General features: G+C 39.3%; 2 protein-coding genes across 6 annotated transcripts in view; one reads left to right on the forward strand and one right to left on the reverse strand.

The window, feature by feature from the left end:
• The window catches only part of SLC35D2 (solute carrier family 35 member D2), a 45,899-nt gene that overhangs the window by 11,496 nt on the left and 8,223 nt on the right, over positions 1–26,180 (forward strand). For all 5 annotated transcript variants that reach the window (XM_072959154.1, XM_072959155.1, XM_072959157.1 and 2 more), the window contains 6 exons: positions 4,789–4,856; positions 10,589–10,660; positions 11,471–11,539; positions 16,410–16,512; positions 17,968–18,060; positions 23,745–23,812. In XM_072959154.1, coding sequence (XP_072815255.1) covers positions 4,789–4,856; positions 10,589–10,660; positions 11,471–11,539; positions 16,410–16,512; positions 17,968–18,060; positions 23,745–23,812 — 473 coding nt within the window. The remainder of the gene's footprint in view (positions 1–4,788; positions 4,857–10,588; positions 10,661–11,470; positions 11,540–16,409; positions 16,513–17,967; positions 18,061–23,744; positions 23,813–26,180) is intronic.
• Positions 2,429–3,214, reverse strand: LOC102545651 (small ribosomal subunit protein eS6-like). Its single transcript, XM_072959147.1, has one exon. It carries the CDS (start codon positions 3,212–3,214, stop codon positions 2,465–2,467), a length of 750 nt encoding a protein of 249 aa, XP_072815248.1. The 3' UTR covers positions 2,429–2,464.

Below are 26,180 nucleotides of genomic sequence, written 5' to 3' on the forward strand. Positions count from 1 at the left end.
TGAACAGTTACTGGGTGCCAGGCACTTAATTCCTAGAGAAATCCCACACAACGGGGAGTATTGAGTGGGTCATGGTGATTTTTGGATTTAAGGGGATTAAATCACACTGTCAGTTCCTTGAGGGTAAGGACCTCACACGGCTTGTTCACAACCATCTCTCTAAGGCCTGGAAAAATGCTGGCATCTAGCACTGGGTTAGTCATCAGACTGACTAAGCACATGCTTATGGCATCCGTAACCAGCGACATTCACGAAAAGAGAAAAATAAAATCTTCAAGTATAGGAAAGATACTATTAAACCAAGCATCATAAGAAACCAGAATATTGTTGGGCTTGCCTACACTTAGTTTATGATGTATTATAATTTTTAAACCCTTTAAACATTTGAAAATTATAAAATATGATCTAGACATAGGGGGAAAAGTATCATACATGAATGTATAGCTTATACTCACTGCCTAGGTCATGAGATGGGATCACAAAGTCCTCTTTACCCACTATTCTGACTTTGGTAATAAAAATTGTCTTGCTTTCTTTGTAGGTTTTCTAAATTTGTATGTATCCCTGAATTTTGTAGTTAGTTGCCTATTTTTGAAAGTTATATAAAAGGAATTAAATTCTGTATATTCTTTTGTATCTTGCTTCTTTTACTTAATATTTGATGATAAGATTCATCCATGTGTTCTTTTATTTTTATTGTATAAATACATTACAATTTACTTACCTGTTTTTACTGTTTATGATAATTTGGGTTGTTCCTAGAAAAATTAAAAGTACTGTTCTGAACATACTTACAGTTGGATCTCAGTGCACATGTATTTGTCAGCTAAGGAAGGCTCCCGTAACAAAATACCACAAGCTAGGTGGCTTAACAGAAATTTATTTTCTCACACTTCTGGAGGCATGAAGTGCAAGATCAAGGTGCTGGCTGAGAGGGTTGGGTTCTGATGAGAATTCCCTCCTTGCTACGTAGATGGCCGCCTTCTCCTTGTGACCTCACGTGGCCTTTATATCTGTGCACTCCTGGTGCCTCTTACTCTTCCTATAAGGACACAGGTCCTGTTGGATTAGAACCCCACCCTTATTACCTCATTTAACCTTAATTACCTCCTAAACGGCCCTATCTCCACATGCAGCCACCTGGGGGTTAGGGTTTGAAGATACAAACCTTGAGCGGACACAATTCAGTCCACTGTAGAATACTTTTACTTTTGGTGGGGAAGGGCAGGTAATTAGGTATATCTGTTCATTTGTTTACTTAATGGAGGTACTGGGGATTGAACCCAGGACCTCATGCCTGCTAAGCATGCGCTCTACCACTTGAGCTATATCCTCCCCCCTCATTTTTTAATGTTCATTCAGATATCCTCTTTTATGAAGTACTTGTTCAAGGCTTTTGCCCATTTTTCTATTGGGTTGATGTCTTTTTCTCACTGATTTGATATGTTTTTATTTTCTTTATTTTGCATTTATCATGTATCCCTTATCATGAAAAGGAATCTTAATTTTAAAATAAATTTTATCAGTCTTTTCCTTAATAATTAATGACTATATTTCTTATTTAGGAAATCCTTCCCTAGTCTGAGGTTATAAAGATAGTTTTGTAGATAAAAGATGTACTGTTTTTCAGAATTTTGTTGTAGATGAACAATGGCAGGGCTGAAAAAATGGAGTTGGGGCTGATTAGCGCATCTGGGGACTAGTCACACATCTCTCTCTTCCAGTAATTTCTGGCCTCTCCATGTGATCAACGATGTAGGCTAGTTTGGCCTTGCTTACAAAATGGCAGGCTCTGGGGAGTCAGAATGATTGCATGATGGCTTAAGTCTTCAAGGATGAGGGTTCTAGAAAGCAAGGTCAAAATTGCATTGCTTTTTATGACTTAGCCTCAGAGGTCACATAGCATCATTTCATCTGTACCCTATTAGTCAAAACAGTCCCATCCAATTTTAAGAGGAAGGGGCATAGACCCTACCTCTGGATGGAAGGGAGTGTCAAAGTCACATTTTAAGAGTATGTGAGAAGGGAGATATTGTTACAGCCATTATCTCTGATGATGGATTTGTCAGTTTCTCTTGGTATTTCTGTCTGTTTTTTGTTTTGTTTTTGTTTTATGTATTTTGAAGCTTATTATTAGGTGCCTAAAATTTTAAATTAGCTAAATCTTTCCGGCGAATTAAAGTGTTTAATTATATGAGATGGACCCCTTCTGTTTTAATTCTTTCAGTGTTGCCCTGGAATTCACAACAGGCATATCTAACTTAGCAAATTGTAAAGCTGAATTAATAAATGTATCCTCCCTTTCAACAATGCAAAGACTCCACTTACCACTTCACTCCCTCTACCTCTCCACCCAACTTATATGCTCTTGCTACTAAGTACTTTAAAACTCTATTTTTTTTTATTTTATTTATTTATTTTTTTTGGATATCTGATCTTATTTATTTGTTACTCTTAGAACATCTCATTTTTGACTGGATTCAGACTTAGAGGTAGAAGCTCTCAAAGAGGACAGCCTCCGTCTCTTGGCAATCTGTTCCTGGCGTTTTTCTTTGGCCTCCTTCATCCTCTTAGCCAAAAGTTTAACATATTCTGCAGCCTCTTCTTTGTTCTTCTTAGTACACTGTTTCTTCAGAGCAATACGCCGACGTTTGTGTTGCAGAACACGTGGGGTAACAAGACGCTGAATCTTGGGAGCTTTGGTCCTAGGTTTCTTACCTTCTTTGTTGAGGGGCTTTCTCACAACATACTGGCGAACATCATCTTCTTTAGAGAGGTTGAAAAGTTTGCGGATTCTGCTAGCTCTTTTGGGCCCCAGGCGACGAGGCACGGTAGTATCAGTGAGTCCAGGAATATCCTTCTCCCCTTTTTTCACGATGACCAAATTGAGAACACTCAGATTGGCATCCACAATACAGCCCCGTACAGATTTGCGCTTTCTTTCTCCAGTCCTCCTTGGCCTGTAACAGGAGTGCCCCTTACTCAGTAGCAGGCGGACTCGGCCATGGGTCAAAACACCCTGCTTCATGGGGAAACCTTGTTTGTCGTTCCCACCACTGATTCGGACCACATAACCCTTCCATTCTTCACCTAAAGCGTCAGCAGCAACTTCTGTGGCCATGCGCTTCTCATAAAAGGTACGAAGTTTGCGTTCATCGTCCACTTCAATGAGTTTCTGGCAGCCGGTGGCCGGGAAAGAGATGTTCAGCTTCATTCTCTTAAAACTCTATTTAGATCTCATAAAACACTTTTCATTTCTTTAAAAAAAGAAATGTCCATTTATATTTACCATTTATATTTAAGTGTCTATACATATTTTCTGCTTCCTCTGTTTTCCTTTCCTTCTTGGATCTCACACTTTCTACTTTCCTCCTGGATTGCAGTACCTTCGTTAGCACTGACTTTCTAATGGTCTGCTTAAATTCTCTTAGTTTTCATTTGTCTGAAAAAAGATAAAAATTTTTCCTTTGTTTTTGAAGACGTTCTTGTTGGGGGTTATTATTTTATTTTGGCAGAACTTCAAAGATGCAATTCTGCTGTCCTCTGGCTTCCATTGCTTCTCTCTGGGTTTCTGTTCTCCCTTTAGTTTTGGCCTATGAATTCCCCACCACCTTCTCCACGCTTTCATGTATTTAGGAAGGTTTTAAGTTATTTTATCTAGCATTTTTAATTGCTTTCAGTGGGGGAATTGGCACAAATAACTTAGCACATAGTTGCCAGAAAGTAGAAGTCAGTATTGTTTTTATTTTGAATTAGATATGGAAATGGGAGCTGATTCTTTCAGTGCCTAAGACCCTTTAAAGTTGTAATATCACCAGCCGTGTCATTGCTGAGTTAGTTGTAGGTTGTTAACCAGAAGGTTGATGAATAAAGGGGAGGCTCCTGGATCTATTATCTTGCTTACCTTTCTTGAGCAAATTTCCTAATAAAATTCTATAGCTTTTTTTGGTAAATGGCACATAGTACTTAAAAATCTGTCAAGGGATATCGTATCTGAGTTGCATGCTTAATGTCTTTTTAGTGGAAAAAGAAATGTTGGATTCACCTTGATCACTATGGAGTATTGTATCAGTTAAAAAGTTCTTAAAAAGTATGACCTTATGAAGGGATATGTGTATTTTTTCACTTATGGAAGACTAGGTCTTTCTTCAGTACGTTCTGAACACTGTTTCTCTAAACAATCAGAAAACCATTCAGGAGCTCAAAGCTCTGTAAACCTAGTTCAAGTACAGGGTACGTTGTTTGACCTTGGGAGATATTTAATTATTCTAGGCTTAACTCCAAAGTAGTGTGGCTGGTGTACACAACTTTGTGAAAGTGTCACCAACTGTATGACATTTCAGTGAGAGATATGAACCTTTGCCTTTGTCAGGAGCAGCGCATATATGAGTAAATAACAGAAATTTGCACACCTTTTCACAGGCCTTCTGAAAGTCACGCCTAAAGTCATCAGCAAGCTAGGGGTCGCCACTCAAGAGAAGGGTTTGTTCAGAGCATTCTTTTAGGGAAATAGTCTACTAATTTGGGCAAGGTCGAAGTTTCAGTTTCTGTCCAGCTCCCCCCAACCCTCACCACCATGATTATGGATTATCATTGCCTACCTATTTTTTGATCATATGGTAAAACTCGTGATATGTTCTAGATTATGGAAAATTCACAGTCATTGCAAGGAAAGGAACTCAGGATGATTTATTTAGTGATGGGGAGTGAATGTCACTGGTTTTATGTATGAAGGGAAATATGATATTGGAATTCTAACCAAATATTCTTTCTTTTTTTTAATTGAAGCTGTTTCCTCTGCCTCTCCTCTACGTTGGAAACCACATAAGTGGATTATCAAGCACAAGTAAATTAAGGTAGAGTGCAGGGTGATGGTTGATCAGACATTCTTACTTGTTTGCTTTTAGTGTCACAAAGACCAAGTTTGATTTTTCCGGATTGCTTGGGCTGCACATAGAAGACAATAATATTTCATAACTTAAGAAAATAAGGTGGAGTTTTGAATTTAATCTGATAATGCTTTAGAAGTCTTAAAAAGCTGATTTTTTACTTCATGTTTAAGCCTGAAGATAGAATGTGAGATTTGTAGAAATCAAGATAGAGACGGTATGGTTTATCCAGAAAGATTCATTTATATGAATATGGTTCTGTATAACTTTTGGTTTCATCACAGTCTTATAAAAGCAGGAATATGCTATCAGATTTGGTACCGGGAAAAACAAACACATTTTTTTCAAGTGTGTGCTGTATACTTCTGAAATTGGCATTTGCATTTATTTTATGGTCCTTGGACAGCCTTTGTTAAAAGTTACTGTAAAATGAAAATGGAAATGTACAAAGACCAAACCATCCTATAAATTGGAAAACATGATGTGAAATATGTACCCTAATGAACACATATTAGGGTCATCAACTGTATGATGAAGACGTGAATAATGAGAAAATGAGGTTTGTGCAAAGGGTAACAGAAGTGGAGGAAAACCTGTTTGCACAGGAGAGTAAAGAAGAGGCAGGTGGGCGGTAGACCAGAAGGAGAAAGGACATGTGACACCGACAATTGTGAAATTAGGCCTTTCGCTGTTCACCCTTGTTTGGAAAGACAGATTGTGGTGGTTGTGAAACAAAATGTGCAGTGCTAGTTTTAGTTATATGCTTTAGTTGCTTTGTGGTTTCCTGCTAGGATTAGGACAATCCATTTTCCTTAATTATCTCAAATTTGTATTAAAGCATCCTGTGGTAGGTTCTCTTGCTGTGTTGCCACGGATCCTCTTGGCCTGTCTCTGAGTTCACCTGCACTGGTGGGGGGTGGCTTCAGTTAACTCTGGAAGCTGCCCAGCTGTTGCACTGGGGGTCTCCCCCTTGCAGATGAGGTCTTCATTTTAGTGATCTTAGAAGCATCTTTCTTAGCAGTGTTCTACATGCAGAGCAGAACAGGCAAGATGAGGGCTTCTTGGGTGCCATGGGGGCTCTCTGGGAGGATGGGGGGGGGACCAGCAAATGAGACTGAGGAGGAAGGAAGGAAGATTGCTTATATGCGCTATCATGTAGTGTGTTCCTCTATCCTTCATATTTTTCATAAACCGATAGTTGATTCTAGAGACTTGATCGGATTCAGATTCAGTTTCTCAGGCAAGATCAATGTATTGTTGATGCTGGATTCTTTCTACTGCATCACCTCATGGGGCACATAATGTTTTATCCCACTTTTAGTGATATGTAAGTGATCAGTTCCACTTATAATGATTGAAGGGGTCTGTCTGGTCTCTTCTTTAGAACGTTCCCCGTCGATCTTTCACCTAATGATTTTAGCATCTATTATGATCATTGTCTAGATCTATTACTTCATTACAAATTGAAAAATGATGATTTTCTTCTGTATTTATTGTCTAAACTTCTTCAGTGTATACAGACTTTCATTCACCATTTCACACAGGAAAAGCAGGATAAAAGCTTTATTTATAAATGTTCAGAGTAACAAATTAGTGTCCTGTCGCCTTCATTGGCGAGTTGTTGTTTGTTTTGTTTTTTATACTTCGTGATGAACGCATGCATTTTTCGTGTATTTGAAACAAGTCCTTTATGCGATACACATTTTGCAAATACTTCCTCTGTCTATGGCTTGTCTTTTCATTCTTTTAACAGAGCAGAAGTTTACATTGTAATGAAGTGCCACTAACATTGTTTACTTTCACGGATCGTGCTTTCGGTGTTGCATCTAGAAACTTATCGCCAAACCCAAGGTCATCTGGAATTTCTCCTACATTATCTTCCAGAAGTTTTATAGTTTACCTTTCACACTTAGGTGTACGATCCATTTTGAAGTTCATTTTTGTGAAAGGCATAAGGCCTGTGTCTAGATTCAGTTTTCGCATGTAGATGTCGAGTTGTCTGAGGACCATGTGTTAAAAAGACTAGTTTTTCTCCATTGAATTACATTTGCTCCTTTGTCAAAGGTCTGTTGACGATATTTGTGTGGGTTTATTTCTGGGCTGTCTATTCTGTTCCACTGATCTATTTCTTTCATTTACTTGATGTTTTAACTCACTATATAAATAATTCTCTTGATGTTCAAATTGTCTCTGGCCAGTGGGAGCCTCTTTGAGTTGGGCCCTATGTTCTAGGGCCTGAGTAGTCTTTATTTCCTTGCATTCTGGCACGTGATGTCCTAGGTTTATCCTGGACTTTTCCTGCCATTTCTCCAAGAATCCCCTGGTTATTTACAGTGTGAGGCTGAGGCCACAGTCTGGGTACTGGATATATCTGGAAGGAAGGGCTTACGCAGTATCCTGATGAATAAAATGTAGAGTATGAGAGGCAGAGATGACTCCCTGGATTTGGCCTGATAAAGTGGAAGACTGAGATTTCTACTGATTGGATCCATACCTAGAAGAAGGATTGCTGGGGTCGTATGGCCATTCTGTCTTTACCATTTTGAGGTACTGCCAGACTGTTCTCCAAAGTGTCTGCGCCATTTTACATTCCCACCAGCAATGCATGAGGGTTACAGTTTCTGTACCTTCTTGCCAAATTTTTATTGTCTGCCTTTTTGATTATAGCTATTCTGGTGGTTGTGAAGTGGTATCTCAGTGTGGTTTTGATTTGCATTTCCTTGATGACTTAAGGGCTTCTCTTCATGTGCTTGTTGGCCATTTATCCTGCTTCTGTGGAGGAATGTCTATTCAGATCCTTTGCCTGTTTTTAATAGGGTTCTTTATCTTTTTAATTATTGAGTTTTAAGTCTTTATATGTATTTCTAGCTACAGGTCCCTTATTATATATATGACTGCAAAATTTTCTCCTATTCTGTGGAGTGTCTTTTTGCTCTCAGTGGTGTACTTTGAAGCACAGAAGTTTAAGTTTTTAAAACTTTAATCAATGATTGAGATGAAATATACATAACCTAAAAGTTACGATTTCAACCATTTAAAGTATTTTAAAATCATAGCAAAATATATATAACATAAAACTCACCATTTTAACCATTTTAAGTGTACATTTTAGTGGCATTAAGTATATTTATGACCTTGAGCAACTATCACCACTATCCATTATCAGAAAATTTTCATGATCCCAAACAGAAATTCTGTGCTCACTAAACAATAATGTCCCATTTCCCCTTCCCCCCCCCCAGCCCTGGTAAGCTCTATTTTACTTACTATCTCTATGAATTTGCCTAATCTAGTATTTCATACAAATAGAATCATGCAACATTTGTCCTCTTTGGTTTGTTTTGGTTAGCATAATGTTTTCCAGTTTCATCCATGTTGTAGCACGTATCAGAATTTCAGTCCTTACTAAGGCTGAGTAATATTCTGTTGTTTGTATCTATCACATTTTGTTTATCCATCTATAAAAGTCTTACATTTTGATGAAGTCTGATATATCAATTTTTTTCTTTTGTTGCTTGTGCTTTTGTCATTGCATCTAAGAAAACTTTGCCTAACTCAAGATCTTGAAGATTTAATCCTGTTCTTTCTTCTAAGAGTCTTATAGTTTTAGCTCCTGCGTTTAGGTCTTTGACATATTTGGAGATAATTTTTTTTGTATATAGTGTGAGGTAGGGATCCAGATTCACTCTTTTGCATGTGAATGTTTAGTTGTTTCAGTATTTATTGAAAAGACTGTTCTTTCCCGTTGTTATTGTCTTAACATTGTTGTTCAAAATTAATTGACCATAATTGTAAACATTTATTTCTTGATTCTCAATCTTACTCCTTTGATTAAATGTTTACTCTTAACCCGTACTAGATAATACTGGTAATTGTAACTTTGTTGTAAGTTTTGAAATTGTTGTAAGTTCCTCCAACTTTGTTCTTCTTTTTCAAGATTGTTCTGGCTTTCTGGTTTTCTTACACTTCCACGTTGATTTTAGAATCAGTTTTGTCAATTTCTGGGGGGAACAAGACAGCTGACATTTTGATAGGGATTGTGTTGAAGCCATAGATTTATTTGGGAAGTGCATCCATTTTAACACCTTGAAGCCTCTGATCCATAAACATGGAGTATTTTCCCATTTAATTTTCTTTCATCTTTTAATGATATTTTGTAGTTTGTAGTGTATAATTCTTACACTGCTTTTGTTAAGTTAGTCCTAAGAATTATGTTCTTTTTGATGCTATCATAAATGGAATTGTTCATTTCCTTATTGGATTTCTCACTGCTAGTGCATAGCAGTATAATTGATTTTTGTATATTCACTTTGTTTTCTGCACAGTTACCTAATTCATTAGTTCTAATAACTTTTTAATGGATTCCTTAGGAGATATATATATATATATATATATATCAGCTGAAAGTAGAGAACTTTATTTCTGTTCTTTTTTCCAAACTGCATGTTTTTTTTTTTTTTTTTTGGACTCAATTGCCCTTCTAGAACCTCATGTACAAAGGTGAGCAGACATAGTGGTGAGAGTGAACGTCCTGGTATTATTCCTAATTTTAACGGGAGAACATTCAGCTTTTCACCATTAAGTATCCTTATCTGCTTTTAAAAGGCATCACCTAAAAATACTTTTTGAATTCCAGTGAAATATAATTCAACTTTTCTGGGGGCTGGCTGGCTTTGAAAAAGACAGTCCCAACTAGTCTCATAAGACATCTTTAAGTCTGGATATGAAGTTCCTGAGAATTCTTTCTGCACCTGTTCTCTGGTTGCAGTGTGAAACCCCTCCTCAGGTCTGGTCAGGAAGAGCTGCCTCCCCACCACCATGGTTCTGACTTCTCTTCCCCAGGTCACCATCTTCTCAGGGTCACTCTGGAAGCAGATGGAGGCGCTTCCAGCCCTGGGAGTCTGTGGCTGTGCACTGAGCTGTGTCCTGGAATTTCTGGGTTTTGAGAGCGGGTGAAAGGTTCACAGTATTTTTAAAACACAGCAAATGTAGCCTCATTATATAGTTTTGGGGAAAAAAAATCACCTACAACTTTATCCTCTAACATAGTATTTTAAATATTCACTTTCAGTCTTTTTCTGCATACAGAATGTGTCTTATTACAGTTATAGACTCTATACAGTTTTGCATCCTCCTTGATTTATTTAATAGTCATTTTCCAAGAGTGGGAAAGTTTTATATTCTGGAGTTAATGTATAATGTTCCCTCAGATGGATTTATCATAATTTATTTAATCATTGCCTTGTTATCTGATACTTGGGTTGTTTCTCATGTTTTTCCCAGACACTACTGAAATGAACATATTTGTGCAAATGGTTTTTCCCTTTCCTTTGGATCAGTTTCCCATCAAGACATTATTAGGTGCAAGGTTCAGACCATTAATGACTGTTGATTCACAGTCCCAACTTGATTTGTCACATTGCATGTGATCTTTTAGCACAATCTTTGTAGTTTCAGCACATTCCTTGTACTAGTTGAATAGTATGATGTTTTGAATTGCTAATTAGTAAAAGTAGCATGAAGTTATTAAATCTCCATTTTTTTTGTTATTTAATGTGACTTATTAGTGGCATATGTGAGAGTTAAGGTTAATTCTTTATATTTAATTTGGAAAATTAGTGGACTTAATTAAAAATGTAAAACATTAAAAACAAATATTTGGTGTCTGATATTATGATGCTTGAATCTTTTCCTGACAGCCTGCCGATGTTCACTGTGCTCAGGAAATTTACCATTCCACTCACTCTGCTCCTGGAAACCATCATACTCGGGTGATTTTCACTTTTCCTCTATTTCTGTGTCCTCTCTCTCCACCCGCACGTTATTTTTACGTAGCAAATTCTCAACATCTAATCATCTTTCCAAATAGTTGAACTGAATTGCTGAATTGAATTGAATAGCTTAAAGACAAATGGTTTACTCACTGAAACACAATTTCCTGTTTCCATGATTCCCTAAGAATGTAATGAGTAGTTTTTAAGTTGTAATTTTATATTAGACAAATGTGTGTGGTAGAAAATTATAAAAAAAACAACCACCCCAAAGTACAGAAAATCAGGGAAGTTCATTATGAGGCAGTAATTATAGTAACATTGGAATGAATTAATTTTTATAATGTCGGTTTATAATGTTCTCATAAAGATACTCAAGCTGACATCCAAAAAGGTGATTCCTGATTTTGCCATGAAGATTATTTAGCAATGAAATTTGGATGGTGGCCCAATGTTTTAAGTTGTGCTATTATTAAATTTTATCTTAATCTTTGGATGCTTGATAAAAATACATACTGACTGGACCTACCAGCATCTCTGGTGAGAACAGAGAAATATGTTTATAATTCGATTAAGACGACTACTTAAGAATTAAAGGAACTTTGCTCTGATTTACTAATCCACTTACAGATACTTTAACTGTCTCTTTACAAAAAGCACATTGTCCACTAGATTTTTCAGCTGTAAAACTTAACAATGTCTATGTTCCGTTTATGTAAAAATATAACCTGTATTTTTTCTCTCCTCCCCTTCCTCCCTTCCTTATCTGTTTATCTACCTATCTGTCCATCCATTATTTTTTTATTACAGGAAACAGTATTCTTTGAACATTATCATCAGTGTCTTTGCCATCATTCTTGGTGCTTTCATAGCAGCTGGGTAAGACTTTGGACTGTTTCTGCTCAATGACTTCTTTGTGTCTTTGACATTGGGCCCAGCCCCATCCTCATTTTTCGTTTTCCATCTGGCTGCCGTTGAATTGAGCAGCCAAGAGGCAAATCTGTGGATGTTCGTGGAATCCCAGTGTGTTACTGTGAAAGTCAAACTGGGTTCCAGGTTGGCCAGAACATTTCTGAGAATACAGACGGAGAGCAAGCATTACAAGATATTAATTAGTACAGCTTTTCTTCATAAAAAGGAGTGAACTGTGTACTTTTATTACTGAATGTTTGTCTTCAATGTAAAAAATTTGCAGAGAGTTTGAAAAGTTCTTAGACATTTGACTAAGAATAACAGATTTGTATGCCAATTTGTTTTATCACCCTGTGATGCCTTAGCAGTCAGTATTTCCAAGGATGGAAGACTCTCATGAAATGTATTTATGTGTCTGGGACATGAGCCAGTACCAGTGCACAACTGCTACATATTCATGAATATGCCTGACCCGTAATCCGACTCCAAGTTCGCATTTGAAGACAAGCACTCAGGCTCCTTTCAGACCATGGTGGTTAAAGCGTGTGAGCAGTTACATTTCTTGGGTTCGAAACTTGTCCCTGCCTCCATCAGCTGTTTCTTAGCCTCTCTGTGCTTCAGTTTCTTCATATATAAAGTATAAATGAGGCCCTTTGTATCTGAGGCTTCCTCATCTGCGGAGTCAACCAACTGTGGATCCCAAATATTTTTTTAAACAATCTAGAAAATTCCAAAAAGCAAAACTGGGATTTGCCATGAGCTGGCAACTATTTACATAGCATTTACCTTGAATCAGATATTATCTGTAATCTAGAGATGATTTAAGGTACTTGAGAGGATGCACGTAAATTATACCCAATACTACACCGTCTTATTTATGAGCATTTGCAGATCTGGGTATCTGCACGTGGAAGGTGTCGGGGGGGCAGTGTGAGGTCCTGGAACCGGGCCCGCGCGGATACTGAGGGATGACTGTAATAGAAAAGAAAACCCTACGTGAATGAAGGGAAGAAAGCAAAGACTGGAGGAGGTTCGGTTAAACTCGTTTCAGAAACTCATTTAGAAACGAATTCCGGATCATTAATTACAAGTGAAAGAAGGGTGTGGGCTACAGAGCCAGGGTGTCCGGGATCTTACTCCGATCTCCTCACTTACTAGCCGTGTAACCAAGGACAAGCTATTCAACCTCCCTGCGCCCCAGTTATTTCAACGGTGAAGTGCAGATTGGAATTTCATCCACGTAATAGGGTCATTGTGAGAATTAAATGAATCAATAGTAAACTAGGGTTTACAGGGGTTCGTGGCCGAGTTCAGCAAAAACACCTTGAGCATTAACTGCATGCCAGGCATCATTCTGGTGCTGAGGGATCCAGCAGTTAAACAAAACCAACAGGAATCCTTGCCTTCATGCATTCTACTTGGTGGAGACAGATAATAAGCAAAAGAAATTGATTTAAAAATATAGCATGCCAGATGGTGACAGATATTAGCAGTAAGAACGATGTTTATTATTGTAATAACCATGTTTCGTCCCTTACCTAGACCAGGGTTTATTATTTGTGTTTTTGCCTGTAACTTCCTCTTCTCCAGTTCTGGCTGTGCCTGAGCTCAGCCCCCTTAAAAGCTGGCCTTTTTGGTTTCAGCGCTGTTTCATGCCTCTAGTATTGTTACCCTCAGAGGGGAAGGGAAAAGACCCCAGTTCTTGTCGAACCCAAAAGATAAGAATTCAGATGGGAGACGGAGCGTTGTGCAGAGAAAAATTTTAAAGGATTTATTTAACAAAGGGAAAATACAGCTCCAAGGATGGGCGGTGGGCTGACCCAAGGGAGGAAGAGCAGTGTTCTCTGTCCCTTTCTCTTATACCCCCGTTTCGAGGAGGTCTTTTGATTGATTGACAGCTCTTGTGCCTGGAATGCCTGGTCATGTTAGTCCTCTTTGCACATGTCCTTACCCATGGTGCACACCGAAGAACCCATGTGGGTGCCTAACTGCAGTGCTAATTATATTACAGTGAGCACTGGTCATGTCTGGTTTGGTCCTTCTCGCCACCGCGCAGTTGCAACTGTTGGGTTCTAACCCGTTTCTTGCTGGCAGTCACTTACAGGAGGTAAAGCCCCTTTATGCTGGAGGTGGGCATCATGCCATCTTCTGGACCCTCCTCCCTCTCCTCCACCTTTCTGTTCGGTGCCCCCACTTATCTAACTACCTAGCAGTATGGCGCCAGTATGGACAAGACATTATATAGCCGCCCTTAGACCCTGTTTTGGTCATGAAGATTTTTGTTCAAATGAAATTGCATGAGTAAAGTAGCTAAAAAAGGGAGGTGCTCTGTTAAAAGTGTGGGGGTCTCCCCTGGGCCTCCTCTCTATTCTGAGTTTCTTAGAGCTCAAGATGACAACCACTGACTTGGAGACAATTGAAGACTTACAAAAAAGGGTTTATAAAAATGTCTGTAAGTCTTTGGTGCGGAATGACACTTCAGGTGCTGCCTGTCTGCAGGCACATTTCCAGGGGTAGTTAGTAGGAATTCAGCCCATATTTAACACATGAGCTGAAAGGGTAAATAGTGTTTCCCAAAGCATCTAACTTTTACCCAAGAGCCAGCTTGGAATGGTAATTCTCAACCTTCCCCATCCTTGGCACCCACAGAATGGATAACATCCCTGTGGGTGACAAGCAGTTCTCAGTTGCAGGCCAGCTGGGACCACACCCTTCTTTGCTTTCACTTATATTAAATCATCCAAATGCAAGTAACTGGAGAACGGACTCAGTCGAATGAGCCAGTTTAGGCTGCTGTAACAAACAGCCCCTACATCCTGGTAGTTTCACATCCCAAGTACATTCTGCTCACACTCCACATGCAAACCAACATCAGTTGATGCTGTGGGGGGTCCCTGCTCATTGTCGCTCCTCAGGGACCCAGGCTGATGGATCCCCTGCCTCAAGGGGGGGTCTCCTTACTCATCCAGAAGGGAAGACATCATGTGGGGAGTTGTGCACCAGCTCTTCAGGCTTTTCCCCAGAGGTGACGTGTTACTTCTTACATTTTATTTGCCAAAGCAAGTCACGTGGGCTGCAAAAGTTGAAATCGAGTGTCTGTGAACAGTCCTGAATGACAATCACAAGGGTTAGCCTTGAATCTGCTCCCATTTATAAACACAGGTAAATTCTTCTCAAACTTCTGTGTTTTCACAACTGGGCTGAACATGTGATGTTGGGAATTCCCGGCTCCATCTAGTGCGAGACCTGAGGACTCCAGGAATTCCCCTCGGGGAACAGCATTTCCTTTGCATTCCTCTGGAAGTCTGGCTATTTTCCTCATTCAGTTCCTTGCCATTTTAGGGACTTATCTTAACACTGAGAAAAATGTGGGTAGGCAAGATTTGGAAGACCCTTATGTTTTGTGATTGAGCCAGAGAATTCTGATTCATGATGATGTGAAATTAATTTACATTCTCACAAATATATTTGTAGGTAATAATGCCAGCGGAAGCCTCAAGCAAAATCTGGTTTAATTTACATTCAGATTTTGTTGCAACTTTTGCCTGTCTGTTTCCTTCTGTTTGGTTAGAAATCATCCTATTTTAATATTAAAGAGGATGAGTATAAGCCAGTCCAAATTACGCCACTTTGCCATGAACGTTATTTTGAGTTGAAGGCAATTGAGAATCAACAGATATGGGAAGAGTTCTCTGCCCTCTCCTTTTCTGCCTTAAGATAGACCATAAATTTCCCTTTGTGAAGGTGTCCCCTCATCCTGTATCAGTAATAGGGAAGGAATTCTTATCACTGGAGACAGAAAGCATTGAGATGACTCTGCATAAACAAACCTTATTAAAATAACCCTTCCATTAATTTCCCCCATATGTTTCCTAGTCCCCTTCCCATAATCTGTTTGTTCCCTGAAGTATAAATCCTCTTCTTTGCTAAAACAATATATAAGCCCGAGAGTCTCACCACTTCTTTGAGTTTTATTTTTCTGTGAACTCCTGTGCATGTAAAATATTGAATATAATTTGTATTTTTTTCTCCTGTTACTCTGTCTAGCGTCAGTTTAATTCGCAGCCCCCCAGGCACTCACCCAAAGAGGGTGGAGTAAACCTCCTTGACTATATATACAGGGTGTGGCACTGTTTGCAAGGTCAAGTGCAAGTGGATGAATTACTCAGGCTTTGGTGTTGCTCGCTTTCTCCCCGCTTTGCCATACCCCCCAAACATTTTTATACTAGTGGGATTTATTTAAAATGGAAATTGAAGAGAAGATGCTTCAAAGAAGAGGAAGAAGGGGGCCTTAGAGGGGTTGCGGAGAAGGAGTGGATCCCTGCCTTGCCGTTTTGATGGACAGGATAGTGGAGGTGCTGGCGGATAACGTCAGTTTAGGGACCAGATGGAGGTGTCAGTTCCTCATTTGATCCCTCTTGCCCTGTCACTGCCCAGCTGTCCCCGCTGGGCTGTACCCAGGGGATGGCGCTGTTTATTACAATAAGAAAAGCCACCTGGTGGGTTGAACAAATCACTCTCCTATGAAAAGCAGGGCTCACCAATTACTATGCCGATTTATCAATTAGCAAAAGAAAGGGCTTCGCAGTTAAAGGAAGATGGTTAACATCCCTCTGGTTATAAGCTGTCGTGATTAAGTTGAAGCCTCCTGTTGGCCTGATTTTGTTTTTGTCTGGGGACAAAGCAGAAGAGTTAACCACATGGGGACAATATGCTGGAGAAAAGGTAGTCGCTGGCATCACAAATGGATTTGATTAGGGAAAGATGAAACAGACCGCCTCCGAGGCCAAGTTGTGAGTTTCTGAATAATCCTATGCCTCTGTGTTCTCCCTTCCAGCTCTGACCTTGCTTTTAACTTGGAAGGCTATATTTTTGTATTCCTGAATGATATCTTCACAGCAGCGAATGGAGTTTATACCAAGCAGAAAATGGACCCAAAGGTACCAGATCTTCGCTTTTTGGCTTTGTCGTCTGGCCCCTGAAATTACATGAAAAGAATAGAATGAGCTTGTAAAGCTGGCATCTGATATATGTTACATGTTATGATCTACAAGTCACTAATTTCTTTTCAATGATCTTGTCTGTATAGGTTCTTGTTACTCCTCGTCTTGCAAAAGTTTTAGGTGAAAATTAGACAGGAAAGGAAAGAGGGCACTTTTTAAGGTGCAAAATCAGAATAATATCTAGAAGGGGGATTATTTTGAAAGGCAAATTAAAATTGGAATTTTTTTTTAACCATCATCATTAGTGACCAACATTGAAATTAAGGGTATTCTGAAAGTAACTGTAGTTTGAGAGTCTGGAGATGTGGGTGACTGATACGGGTTTTGTTATGCTGACTGGGTATTGTGACCTGGAACCTTCACTGCTCCAAAACTCCGTTTCCTGATCTGTGGAATGAATGAGAGGATGGGAATGGGTAACTTGTCAGGTCCCGTCCTAGTCATGAGGGGGGAGTGGGTAGACCAGCTTTCCTTCCGTGTGGCTGCCTCCATGTCGGGGCTCCCAGCCCACACCCCCCTCCCCAGCTGTTCCGGAAGCTCTAGAGGATGAGCCAGGCATATGTTTCTTTGTTCCAGGTTCTTTGTATTGAGCGAGGATGTTGGCTCTGACGGACAGGCTTATTTCTATGAGCTGTTTTTCATCTGCCCTGTTTTTGTTTTGTTTTGTTTTCTGTGCTGCCATTTGTTTTTTAATGATGGGCTATTTTACAAAACTGGGTTTGCTGCCTTTTGAGACTCACAATATGTCATCCTTTATGGAAAATGGGGGTGTAGACTCTTTTAATGAAAAGTAAATTTATGCAAGATTGAAAAACAGGATACCTGGTGTTTCAACCCTGCTGTTCCCTTAAAAGAAAGAGCAGATGTTTTTAAGGAGCTCTTTTTATATGAACATTTTTAATGTTATTTATTTTGTACCAGATTTCCCATTTTGAATAGCATGCTATTCAATGTTAGAGATGGGTGGAACCTCAGAGTCCATCAGCGTCCATCCATCTCCATCCATTTTAGTCTGTTTTTTTTTGATAAAACAAATGTTTTATACTTGAAATGCAGCATTTTACATCAGAAACGTGCTGAAAATATTCCAGTACAGAGCTGTTCAGGATGTATATATTTAAACAATTTTTTTTCTAATTTTATTTTGGGGGGAGGCAATTAGGTTTTTATTTCTCTATTTTAATGGAGGTACTGAGGATTGAACCTAGGACCTTGTATATGCTAGGCACGCACTCCACCCTTGAGCTGTACCCTCCCCCCAGAATATTTATTCTGACTGCCTGAGCACGCGGTTGTGTCAATGGCTTCAGGGGAAAACACTAAGTAAGTGGCCCCGGGGAGTCTGATGCTTCATATTTCTAAAACTGAGGGGAGTTTTCTTGGTTTTTGCAGGAGTTAGGTAAATATGGAGTGCTTTTCTACAACGCCTGCTTCATGATTATCCCAACTCTCATCATCAGCGTGTCCACTGGAGACCTTCAACAGGTGAGCGGATGACAGGCACTGCATTCCTAGCAGCCTTTAAAAATTTTAACATTTAACAGGTAGGACTCACTGAAATCGAAAGTGTGTAAAGGTAGCTAGGATTACACGGAAGCAAGCTGTTTGCTATCCCCAGTGATACTGATACCGGAAAATGAATGCGGGGCGAGAGGAGGGCCGTGTCCCAGGTCGCGGCTGAGCCCCTGGGACGCGCCCCGCCTTCAAGGGGGGGGGTCCTGGGCTTCTCGCAGGAAAGAATCCAAGAGCGAGCCACAGTTGAGTAAAGGTAGATTTATTTAGAGAGATGCACACTCCGTAGACTACAGGCTGTTTCAGAAGGTGAGAAAGGCCACGAGGCATGGGGGTTGTCAGTTCTTATGGGCTCAGTAACTTCATATGCTAACAAGTGGGAGGGTTATTCCAACTACTTCCGCTTATTTGACCCTTTACGCTCAGCCTTGGAACTGTCACGGCACCTGTGGGAGTGCCATTGACCACGTTAATATATTACAATGAGTGTGTAATGAGCTCAAGGTCTACTGGAAGTCAGATCTCCCGCCATCTTGGACCTCAAGGTCTACTGGGGGTTGAATTTTCCTCCGTCTTGGTGTTAATTGCTGTGTCATTCTTTGAATGGCCGTGCCCTGCCCCCTTCCCTCCAGGCTCAACGTCTTTGGCACTGTCCTTTCATTGGCATTTACCTTTAGACCTGTGGGAAGTAGCAGGAAGCAGTCGAAAGAGCTCTGGGCTTGAAACTTTTCGGAAAACAGCAAAAATAAAAATCCCAGTTTGAGTCTCACTTGTCCCCTTTGCTGGTGTGGGGACTCTGGGAAAGCTAATTAACTCAGAAGAGGATTTTGGTAGTTTAAAAAAGTGGTATTTATTTATCTGTTACCTTTATTGTGGACATTTGGAAACATACACACAAAGTAGAGCGAATAATTTAATGAGCTCTCATGTACCCATCACACAGCTTTAACACTTACTGGCATTTGCCATTCTTATTTCATCTAGCCCCATCTGCCCTCACTTTTCTCCCCCCGGAATATTTTTAAGTAAATCCCAGACATCACGGCATTTGCCATGGATCTACGTTTGAATTTTGAGATGGTCTTGTTCTTTTGGTATTTGCCCTGTTCACCCTATCTGCTGCACACCCGTCAGAGACAAATAAAATGGTAAATCAGTGGAAGGATGGGAGGCCCAGCGGGGCTGAGGGGGGATGGGGTTAGAAGGGGTGAACGTTCACCCCACTACATCCTGAACGACCACCATGAAGAGCGCTGGCTCTTGCCAAACTCTGGTTCTTCAGAAAGTTGCCAGACATACCACTACTAAGAATTTTGCCTGTGCCTTAAGGAAGATGTTTGAGCTCGAGTGAGAAACAAGGCTTGTGGGGCAAAATTGTCTCCCACAGAGCGCCCCCCTCCCCTGCCTTGCGCTGGGCACTAACTCTCTTACTGCTGGGCTGGGGGTAGGGTTCACAGGGGCCCCGTGCAGCATCCTTTGACCCCCCCACTTGGCAATATCACTATATTTAACAGTCGGCATGGTTGTGTGGTGCACACGGGCTGAGCGTCAATCCCATTTCTAGCCGTGTAGGGATTTGAATGACTTTAGAAGGCTGTGGGCCCCTGGGGACCCCTGGGGCAGATGTCAGGGCTTCTTTTTTCTCAGAACTATACTTTCTCCCTTGTACGGTTCCTTTCCCAGAGCAAGGGAAGAGTGGAAAGGCTCAGCAGCAATGTCCCCAGGGGTAAACATCCATCTCCGTATGTTTGTATCAAAACATCACCAAGAAACACCAGTTTTGATAAAGGGCTTTGATTGTGTGAACCTGGGCCTCGCTGTTGATAAATAACTTCAGAATAACTTCAGAATTCTGAAAGGTTAAGCCAGCACCCCGCCTGTTTCCAGGAATAATGAACAGGGCAGGGTATCTAAAAACACAACGTTTAGTTTTCAGTTTAGCGTCAGCAGCTTTACGTAAAGTGAAATTACGAGCCTCAGTCTCATTTCATTATCATAAAAAATGAGTTTTTCTTTTGAAGTCACTGGAGTTGATCTGTGCTGAGATTCTGGCACTTAACAGCTTTACAGAAATGTATTTGTTTCTAGAATTAGACATCTAGAAACTCCTAGAGTCTTAGAACAGCCGATTGTAACTAAGAGCACGTTTCTCCGTAAGGAACAGCGTTACGAACGGCACAGTGGCCAGAAACTGAATTTCAGGTATCTTTTGAGTAAAACCGACTGGATGTCTTGTGTTAATAATTTATAACAGTATTTCAGTAGGAATATGTATTTGTGCATTCAAATCGTTGACTTACAAATGTAGCATGGTGCTTGCAGAAGTCGGCACCTGCCTGTAATGATGATCATGCAGTATTATTATACTTTCTCAAGTAATAATAATTGTCGAGAAATTATTCTATCTCATTGCATTTCCACAATAGCCTGAGGAGAAGGTACTGTTAATATTCCCATTTTATAGACAAGGAATCTAGGGCACTAGGTTTAATAATCTAATTTAAATAACATTCCAAGGACAGTAGTGATAGGGCCAGGAGCTGTGGCCCTGGGAACACATTCTCTGCTATAATCTCAGGTTTTTAATTTGTCTATGAAAAACATTTCTTTTCCTTCACACGTGAAAAACCATAACCTATCACTTATAGCTTAGAAAGTACAAGATTCCTGGCATTTAGTTTATTTTATTAAATCCAGGTGTTCTAGGAGGCTCATTGTGTTTGTGTTCTGGCTTTTGGTGCTGGAATATCTCAATACTTACCTCGGGTCACCTCTTCGATTTGACTCTTAAGATTTCAAACAGAAGCTCCTATAGTTACCTTAGGGCCCCAGTAATGATCATTATTCACTGGAATTCCAGATGGATCAGAGCTAAACATATAGATTGATTTAGAAATCTGTGAGAAAAATTCTAATTAGAAAAAAATAGAATAGATTTATAAGAGAAGACCTTCTCTAAAATGACAAAAATAACGAAAGTCATAAAGTGGAAAACGACTCTAAGCTGTTGTGTTACGAGAGATGCCAAAAGAGATGAGACACTGACTGTAATCAGTGATTTAAAAACTCTGTGGGCAAAATGGTCAGATTTTTCACTACCAATATTGTTCTGCGCTGTGTTCGTTGAACCAGGACGAACTTTCAGTTGGTCACTTTTAACTACGCTGAGTCCATTTCAGACTGCGAACCAAAAACAAGAAAGAAGCAAACTTAGGTAATTAGGTGTGTCATCTGCAACATAAAATTACATTTTATTTACCAAGTTTGGTTTCATTGTATAGAAAGTTGATTGAAGAGTTAAGAGTGAAATATTAACTTCTATTGTTAATGGAAGGAGTACTTTGATGAGTCACATCCCCCTGTTGACTGGAGGGGATCAGAGGTTAAGACTCGTGTGTGTGACTCACTGTACAGGGCCTTCACTCCTGGACCTTGGACCTGCAGTCAATAGCTCTGGTAACAACACCTTGACTTGATTTCTGATTAACAAAGTCAGAGCGCCAGCTCCTCTGGTGAACAAATCAGGCCCCTGGAAAATAGTGAGTGAACTTAACTTTAGTTATTTGAATCACTGCAATAAATTCAAAGTACGTTTGGTGTATTGCAGTTGACGAATGGGGTAATTAATAGGACTTTTTTTCTGATAAGCACATGAATGCAGAATGAAAAAGACTCACATTCTAACATACTTTCACAGCAAAGTAAGTCTAAAGAAGGAAGTGCTTTATAGTTACTCATCTTTAATTATTTTGTATGTTTTCAAAGATATGTCATGCTACGTGACTTTTTGCCTTTTTCAGTTTTATTAAGTAGAATTATTACAGTTCAATGCACATACACATTATATTGCATGTAAATACATGTATATAGTACACTGCACTTTTTTGTAGTTTACATGTGTATACTAATTATTGTTTCTAAGAATAGATTAGATCTTTAGCTTTTTAAACTTACATAGTTATCAAAGGAATAAAGCCAACTACAGCATGCTACATGATTTTTAAAAATGCCACCAGCACAGCTTCATCATTATTAAAGAACAAAATAAAACTAAAATCTGTCAAAATTTAGGTTGGCAAAGAATCCAAGTATTTTTATGAAAAGTACTACACAGCCCTCCATGCTTCATGTGGCATCAGGAATGTCTAGTTTTTATTTACTATTTGCAGAAATACTTCCAGTCCTTTGAGTTAAATAAATGTTTTCCTCCCTTTGGTCTGAAGTTGAGGCTGTGTGGCTTTTCTCTTATTCCCAATTTTATTTATCTTTTCAGAGTGTTTTCCATAGTGTGTTCGGTTTTGAGTTTTGACTGCCTTGGCATAAAGCGTCTTGCATGCTTTCTGACTTTGATTGGTTGAAGATATTTATTATATGTTTTTCTTTCACAAGTAAGCGTTAAAAAGAAAAGTTTTATGATGGGAACTTTCAAACCTGTTGAGAAGCAGAAAGAACAATGTAACAAACCCCATGTACCCATCAACAGGTTTTGGCAAGTATCCATATTTAATGAGTATCTTTTTCATAGGGAGGTGGGCAGAGTATTACTAATGAGACAATGACAGTAACGTGGGACAAGGTTGTACCAGTCAGAGAAGAGAATTCCATTTCAGTTGGCCTAAAAATTTGAATTATAAACTCAAGAAAGATTCAAGTAGCTTTAAATATATAAAGTTACTGAAACTTGGCTAACAAAGTATTGCTTAATAGAACGTGAATAGAACATACATTTAATCATGTTATTCAGCACATGCTCTTATGTAGTCTTGAGTCACCTTAAAATCATTTTTGGGTGCAGGCAAGGGAAAAATCATGAATCAGATACTCTTTTTTATTGTTACCTGTCGCTGCCAGAGGGTTCATTTTATTTTCTCAGGTAGACTTTAAGAGCAGAAACCGAGTCTTTTTTCTTTTAATATTTGCTTGCACACTTTTTTTTTTCAAATTAGCTTTATTTTTTGTTGTATTTAATTAGTTTATTTTGGCAGAGGGGGAGGTAATTAGGTTTATTTATTTTTAGAGGAGGTACTGAGGATTGAACCCAGGACCTCATGCATGCTAAGCATGCGCTCTACCACTTGAGCTATACCCTCCCCACTCCAGAAACCTCTGTCTATCCCAGTTTCTTGATTGCTTTATAAATAGGCAATAATTTATTTGTTCATAATACTTTCTAAGCATTTGCAAATTCTTAAAAACAGTTTATGAACTTAAAGTTTTCTTTGTCTTGCCAACATTATTAATTTTATAATAAACTTTATTCTAAGATTATTTATGAAAAGTAAACCTTACCCTGACTTTATGAAATTAAAACATTTTGTTTTTACTATTTAATGAATTATTAAAGATTTAATGATAGCCACAGCAAGAATAGGTATCATTCTGTGCTTGCCACCTGCAAGGTTCCAAACAACTTCATGGAATCCTCACACCGACCTTTTGAGGAAGTTTTTAAAAAAAGTAATCCCCATTTTGTACAACGAACCTGAGATTCAGGGAGGAAAAGTCATTTGTCCAATGTCACATGGCTGGTATTTCCTAGGATTCTTGAATTTTTTTTTTTTTTCTGTTTGGGAAACTGATTCCTGTACTAAAATGTTCTGAGTGTTAAAACCAATATTCTTCATCTAAACCTTAATTTTCTTTCTTTTTGTTGATAGGCTACTGAATTCAACCAATGGAGGAACGTTCTATTTATCATACAGTTTCTTCTTTCCTGTTTTTTGGGGTAAGAAACCATATTTAAGGAGCAGCTCTGGTCTATGGTATCTCTTGACAAGTCAAATCAAAATATACGTTCTGTCTGCTCTGTCAGAATCCCTTTGTCTGTCTTCTCCAGCTTTTTCTGGAAATTACCCTTGCAGCAGAAGAGTGGATGGGGACCCGTGCTAAATAAACCTCCACAATTTGATGTCGCCTGATGATTTCTGAAAGTTAGCTTAAAATGAAGTCATCTGGTATATCAAATTCAAATGTTTCATTGTCTTTGTCTCAGTGCCCCAAATTTCCCCAGATCTTCGCCTCACGTAAATATATGGAAACAACCATTTTCTGTGGCGCCACATCTGTTATATACAGGGAATTTTCTGAGGAAAGATGTCCAGGCCAATACATTGCCCAATAATTTTAGGCTTTTGTTCTTAAATTTTTCCTTAGGGATATCTTCCTGTTGTAAAGCCATGCAGCTTGTGTCTTTTTATATTTTCCCCAAACTCAAAAATGCCTTTGCACGAATAGATTACTGTATCCAACCAGTAAATAATCCAAAAGCTGCAAAAGAATGTGCAGGGCGCATAAGCCACGCTCGGTTCTTTCCCGCCTTGTGGAACTGCAATTTCCTCTCCAGAAGCCGCCGCTGTTTGAAGTCTTTGGAGCATCCTTCCTGGACTGGGCTCCATGCGTGCACAGCACCTGTGTCTTTTCCCAGAAGAAAGGGTCTTTGAATAACCGTCTTGGAATTACTTATCAAAAGATTTTTCCAGTAAAGAAAGATAAATTTCCTCTTATTTTTTTAAACTACTAGTACTATAATTTTTTTTATGTGTAAATGAACTAACAGGACAATTCATAATCACTTTGCTCAACACTCTTCAATTTTCAAACTTGATTTTTTTTTTTGGTTGGAATAAATAATTAGGTTTGTTTGTTTGTTTATTTATTAAGTGGTGGTTCTGGGGATTGAACCCGGGACCTCCTGTATGCTAAGCACCCACTCTACCACTGAGCTATGCCCTCCTCGCCTCAAATTTGATCTTAATTGCAGTAATGTGGTCACATAAGTAAAAAATATTTGTATATATATCCTCCGGGGTAGTAATTCTCTCTCTTTAACTGTCTGATTTGATGTTTAACCTGTTTTTGAAGTTTCCTTTTTTAATGTATTTTTATTGGGGTATAGTTGATCCACGATATTATATAAGTATCTGGTGGACAATGTAGTGATTCACAGTTATTAAAAGTTACATTCCATTTATAGTTAGTATAAAATATTGACTATATTCTCTGTGTTATGCTGTGTATCCTTATTTATTTTATACTTAGTAGTTTGTACCTCTGAATCCCCTCCCCCTATCTTGCCTCTCCCTGCTGGAGTTTTGATTTTAACAATTTTATGTTTGATTTGTAAAAGCTCCACAGTGTGTTTTCAAACTTACCTATTTATTCTTAACATTCTCTCATTGGTGATCTTTGTGGCTGTACCTTTTATTTCTTTAAATATTACACACATAGCTATTCCATATTCTGTATCTGATGATTCTAGTATCTGCAGTTCTTAAAAATCTAAATATGTAGGGGGAGGGTGTAGCTCAGTGGTAGAGCACATGCCTAGCAGGCATGAGGTCCTGGGTTCAATCCCCAGCACCTCCATTAAATAAATAAACCTAATTACTCCCCCCACGCCCCAAATATGTAATCTGTGGACTCAATATGTAGTTTGTGACTGTCATTATGATTGCTTTCTTATGTATTTGGTGACCTGTCATCTGTGAGCATATGGTTCAGTCTTAGTCAGTCCTGTGGACTGAAATTGGGAGTTTGAGAAACTTTCCTGCAGGGACAAACTGTTTTTGCTCTGGCTATAGCCAGGTGTGCCCATCAGCTGGACCGCTTCAGTTCTTTTTTCAGGGTCTGGGCCCCGTGGGCTAGTGTCCCTCCTCACCTGGGGTTTGGCCCCGGGCTCAGTCTCCAGACAGATCTGTTTTGCAGTGGCCTCTGCCCTGAGGCGCCCTCATCCTGCTCCTCCTGTCTGCTGCTCAGACTCCTGCCCGCCTCTGCCTCCTTAGTGCTCTGTACCCAGTTCCTCCCTTTTTTAAAGCACTTCTGCGCCTCTTTCAAGACCAGCCATCTCTCAGAATAATGTGTCCTTTGCAGGCATTGGTGGTTTGGCGAGGGGCGAGCACTGAGCCCTCCTGGTACTTAGGCAGCCGTTGTTGGATGCCTACGTGCAGTAAGCTACTGATGGTTTTCCCCGTTGTGGACTGAAAACATTTAACTTTGAAAAAAATCTACTAAGCTGTGTTTGTGAGTTACCCTTTGTCAAACTATCTTTTTTTCCCCCATTCCTATTAAAAAAAAAATTTCCACCCATATCACAC

Source organism: Vicugna pacos, chromosome 4, assembly GCF_048564905.1.
Source record: "Vicugna pacos chromosome 4, VicPac4, whole genome shotgun sequence".
NCBI lineage: Eukaryota > Metazoa > Chordata > Mammalia > Artiodactyla > Camelidae > Vicugna > Vicugna pacos.

What these genes read in the sequence shown, in the direction of transcription:
- LOC102545651 (XM_072959147.1), bottom strand. Translation starts at nt 3,214, where the DNA reads ATGAAGCTGAACATCTCTTTCCCGGCCACCGGCTGCCAGAAACTCATT.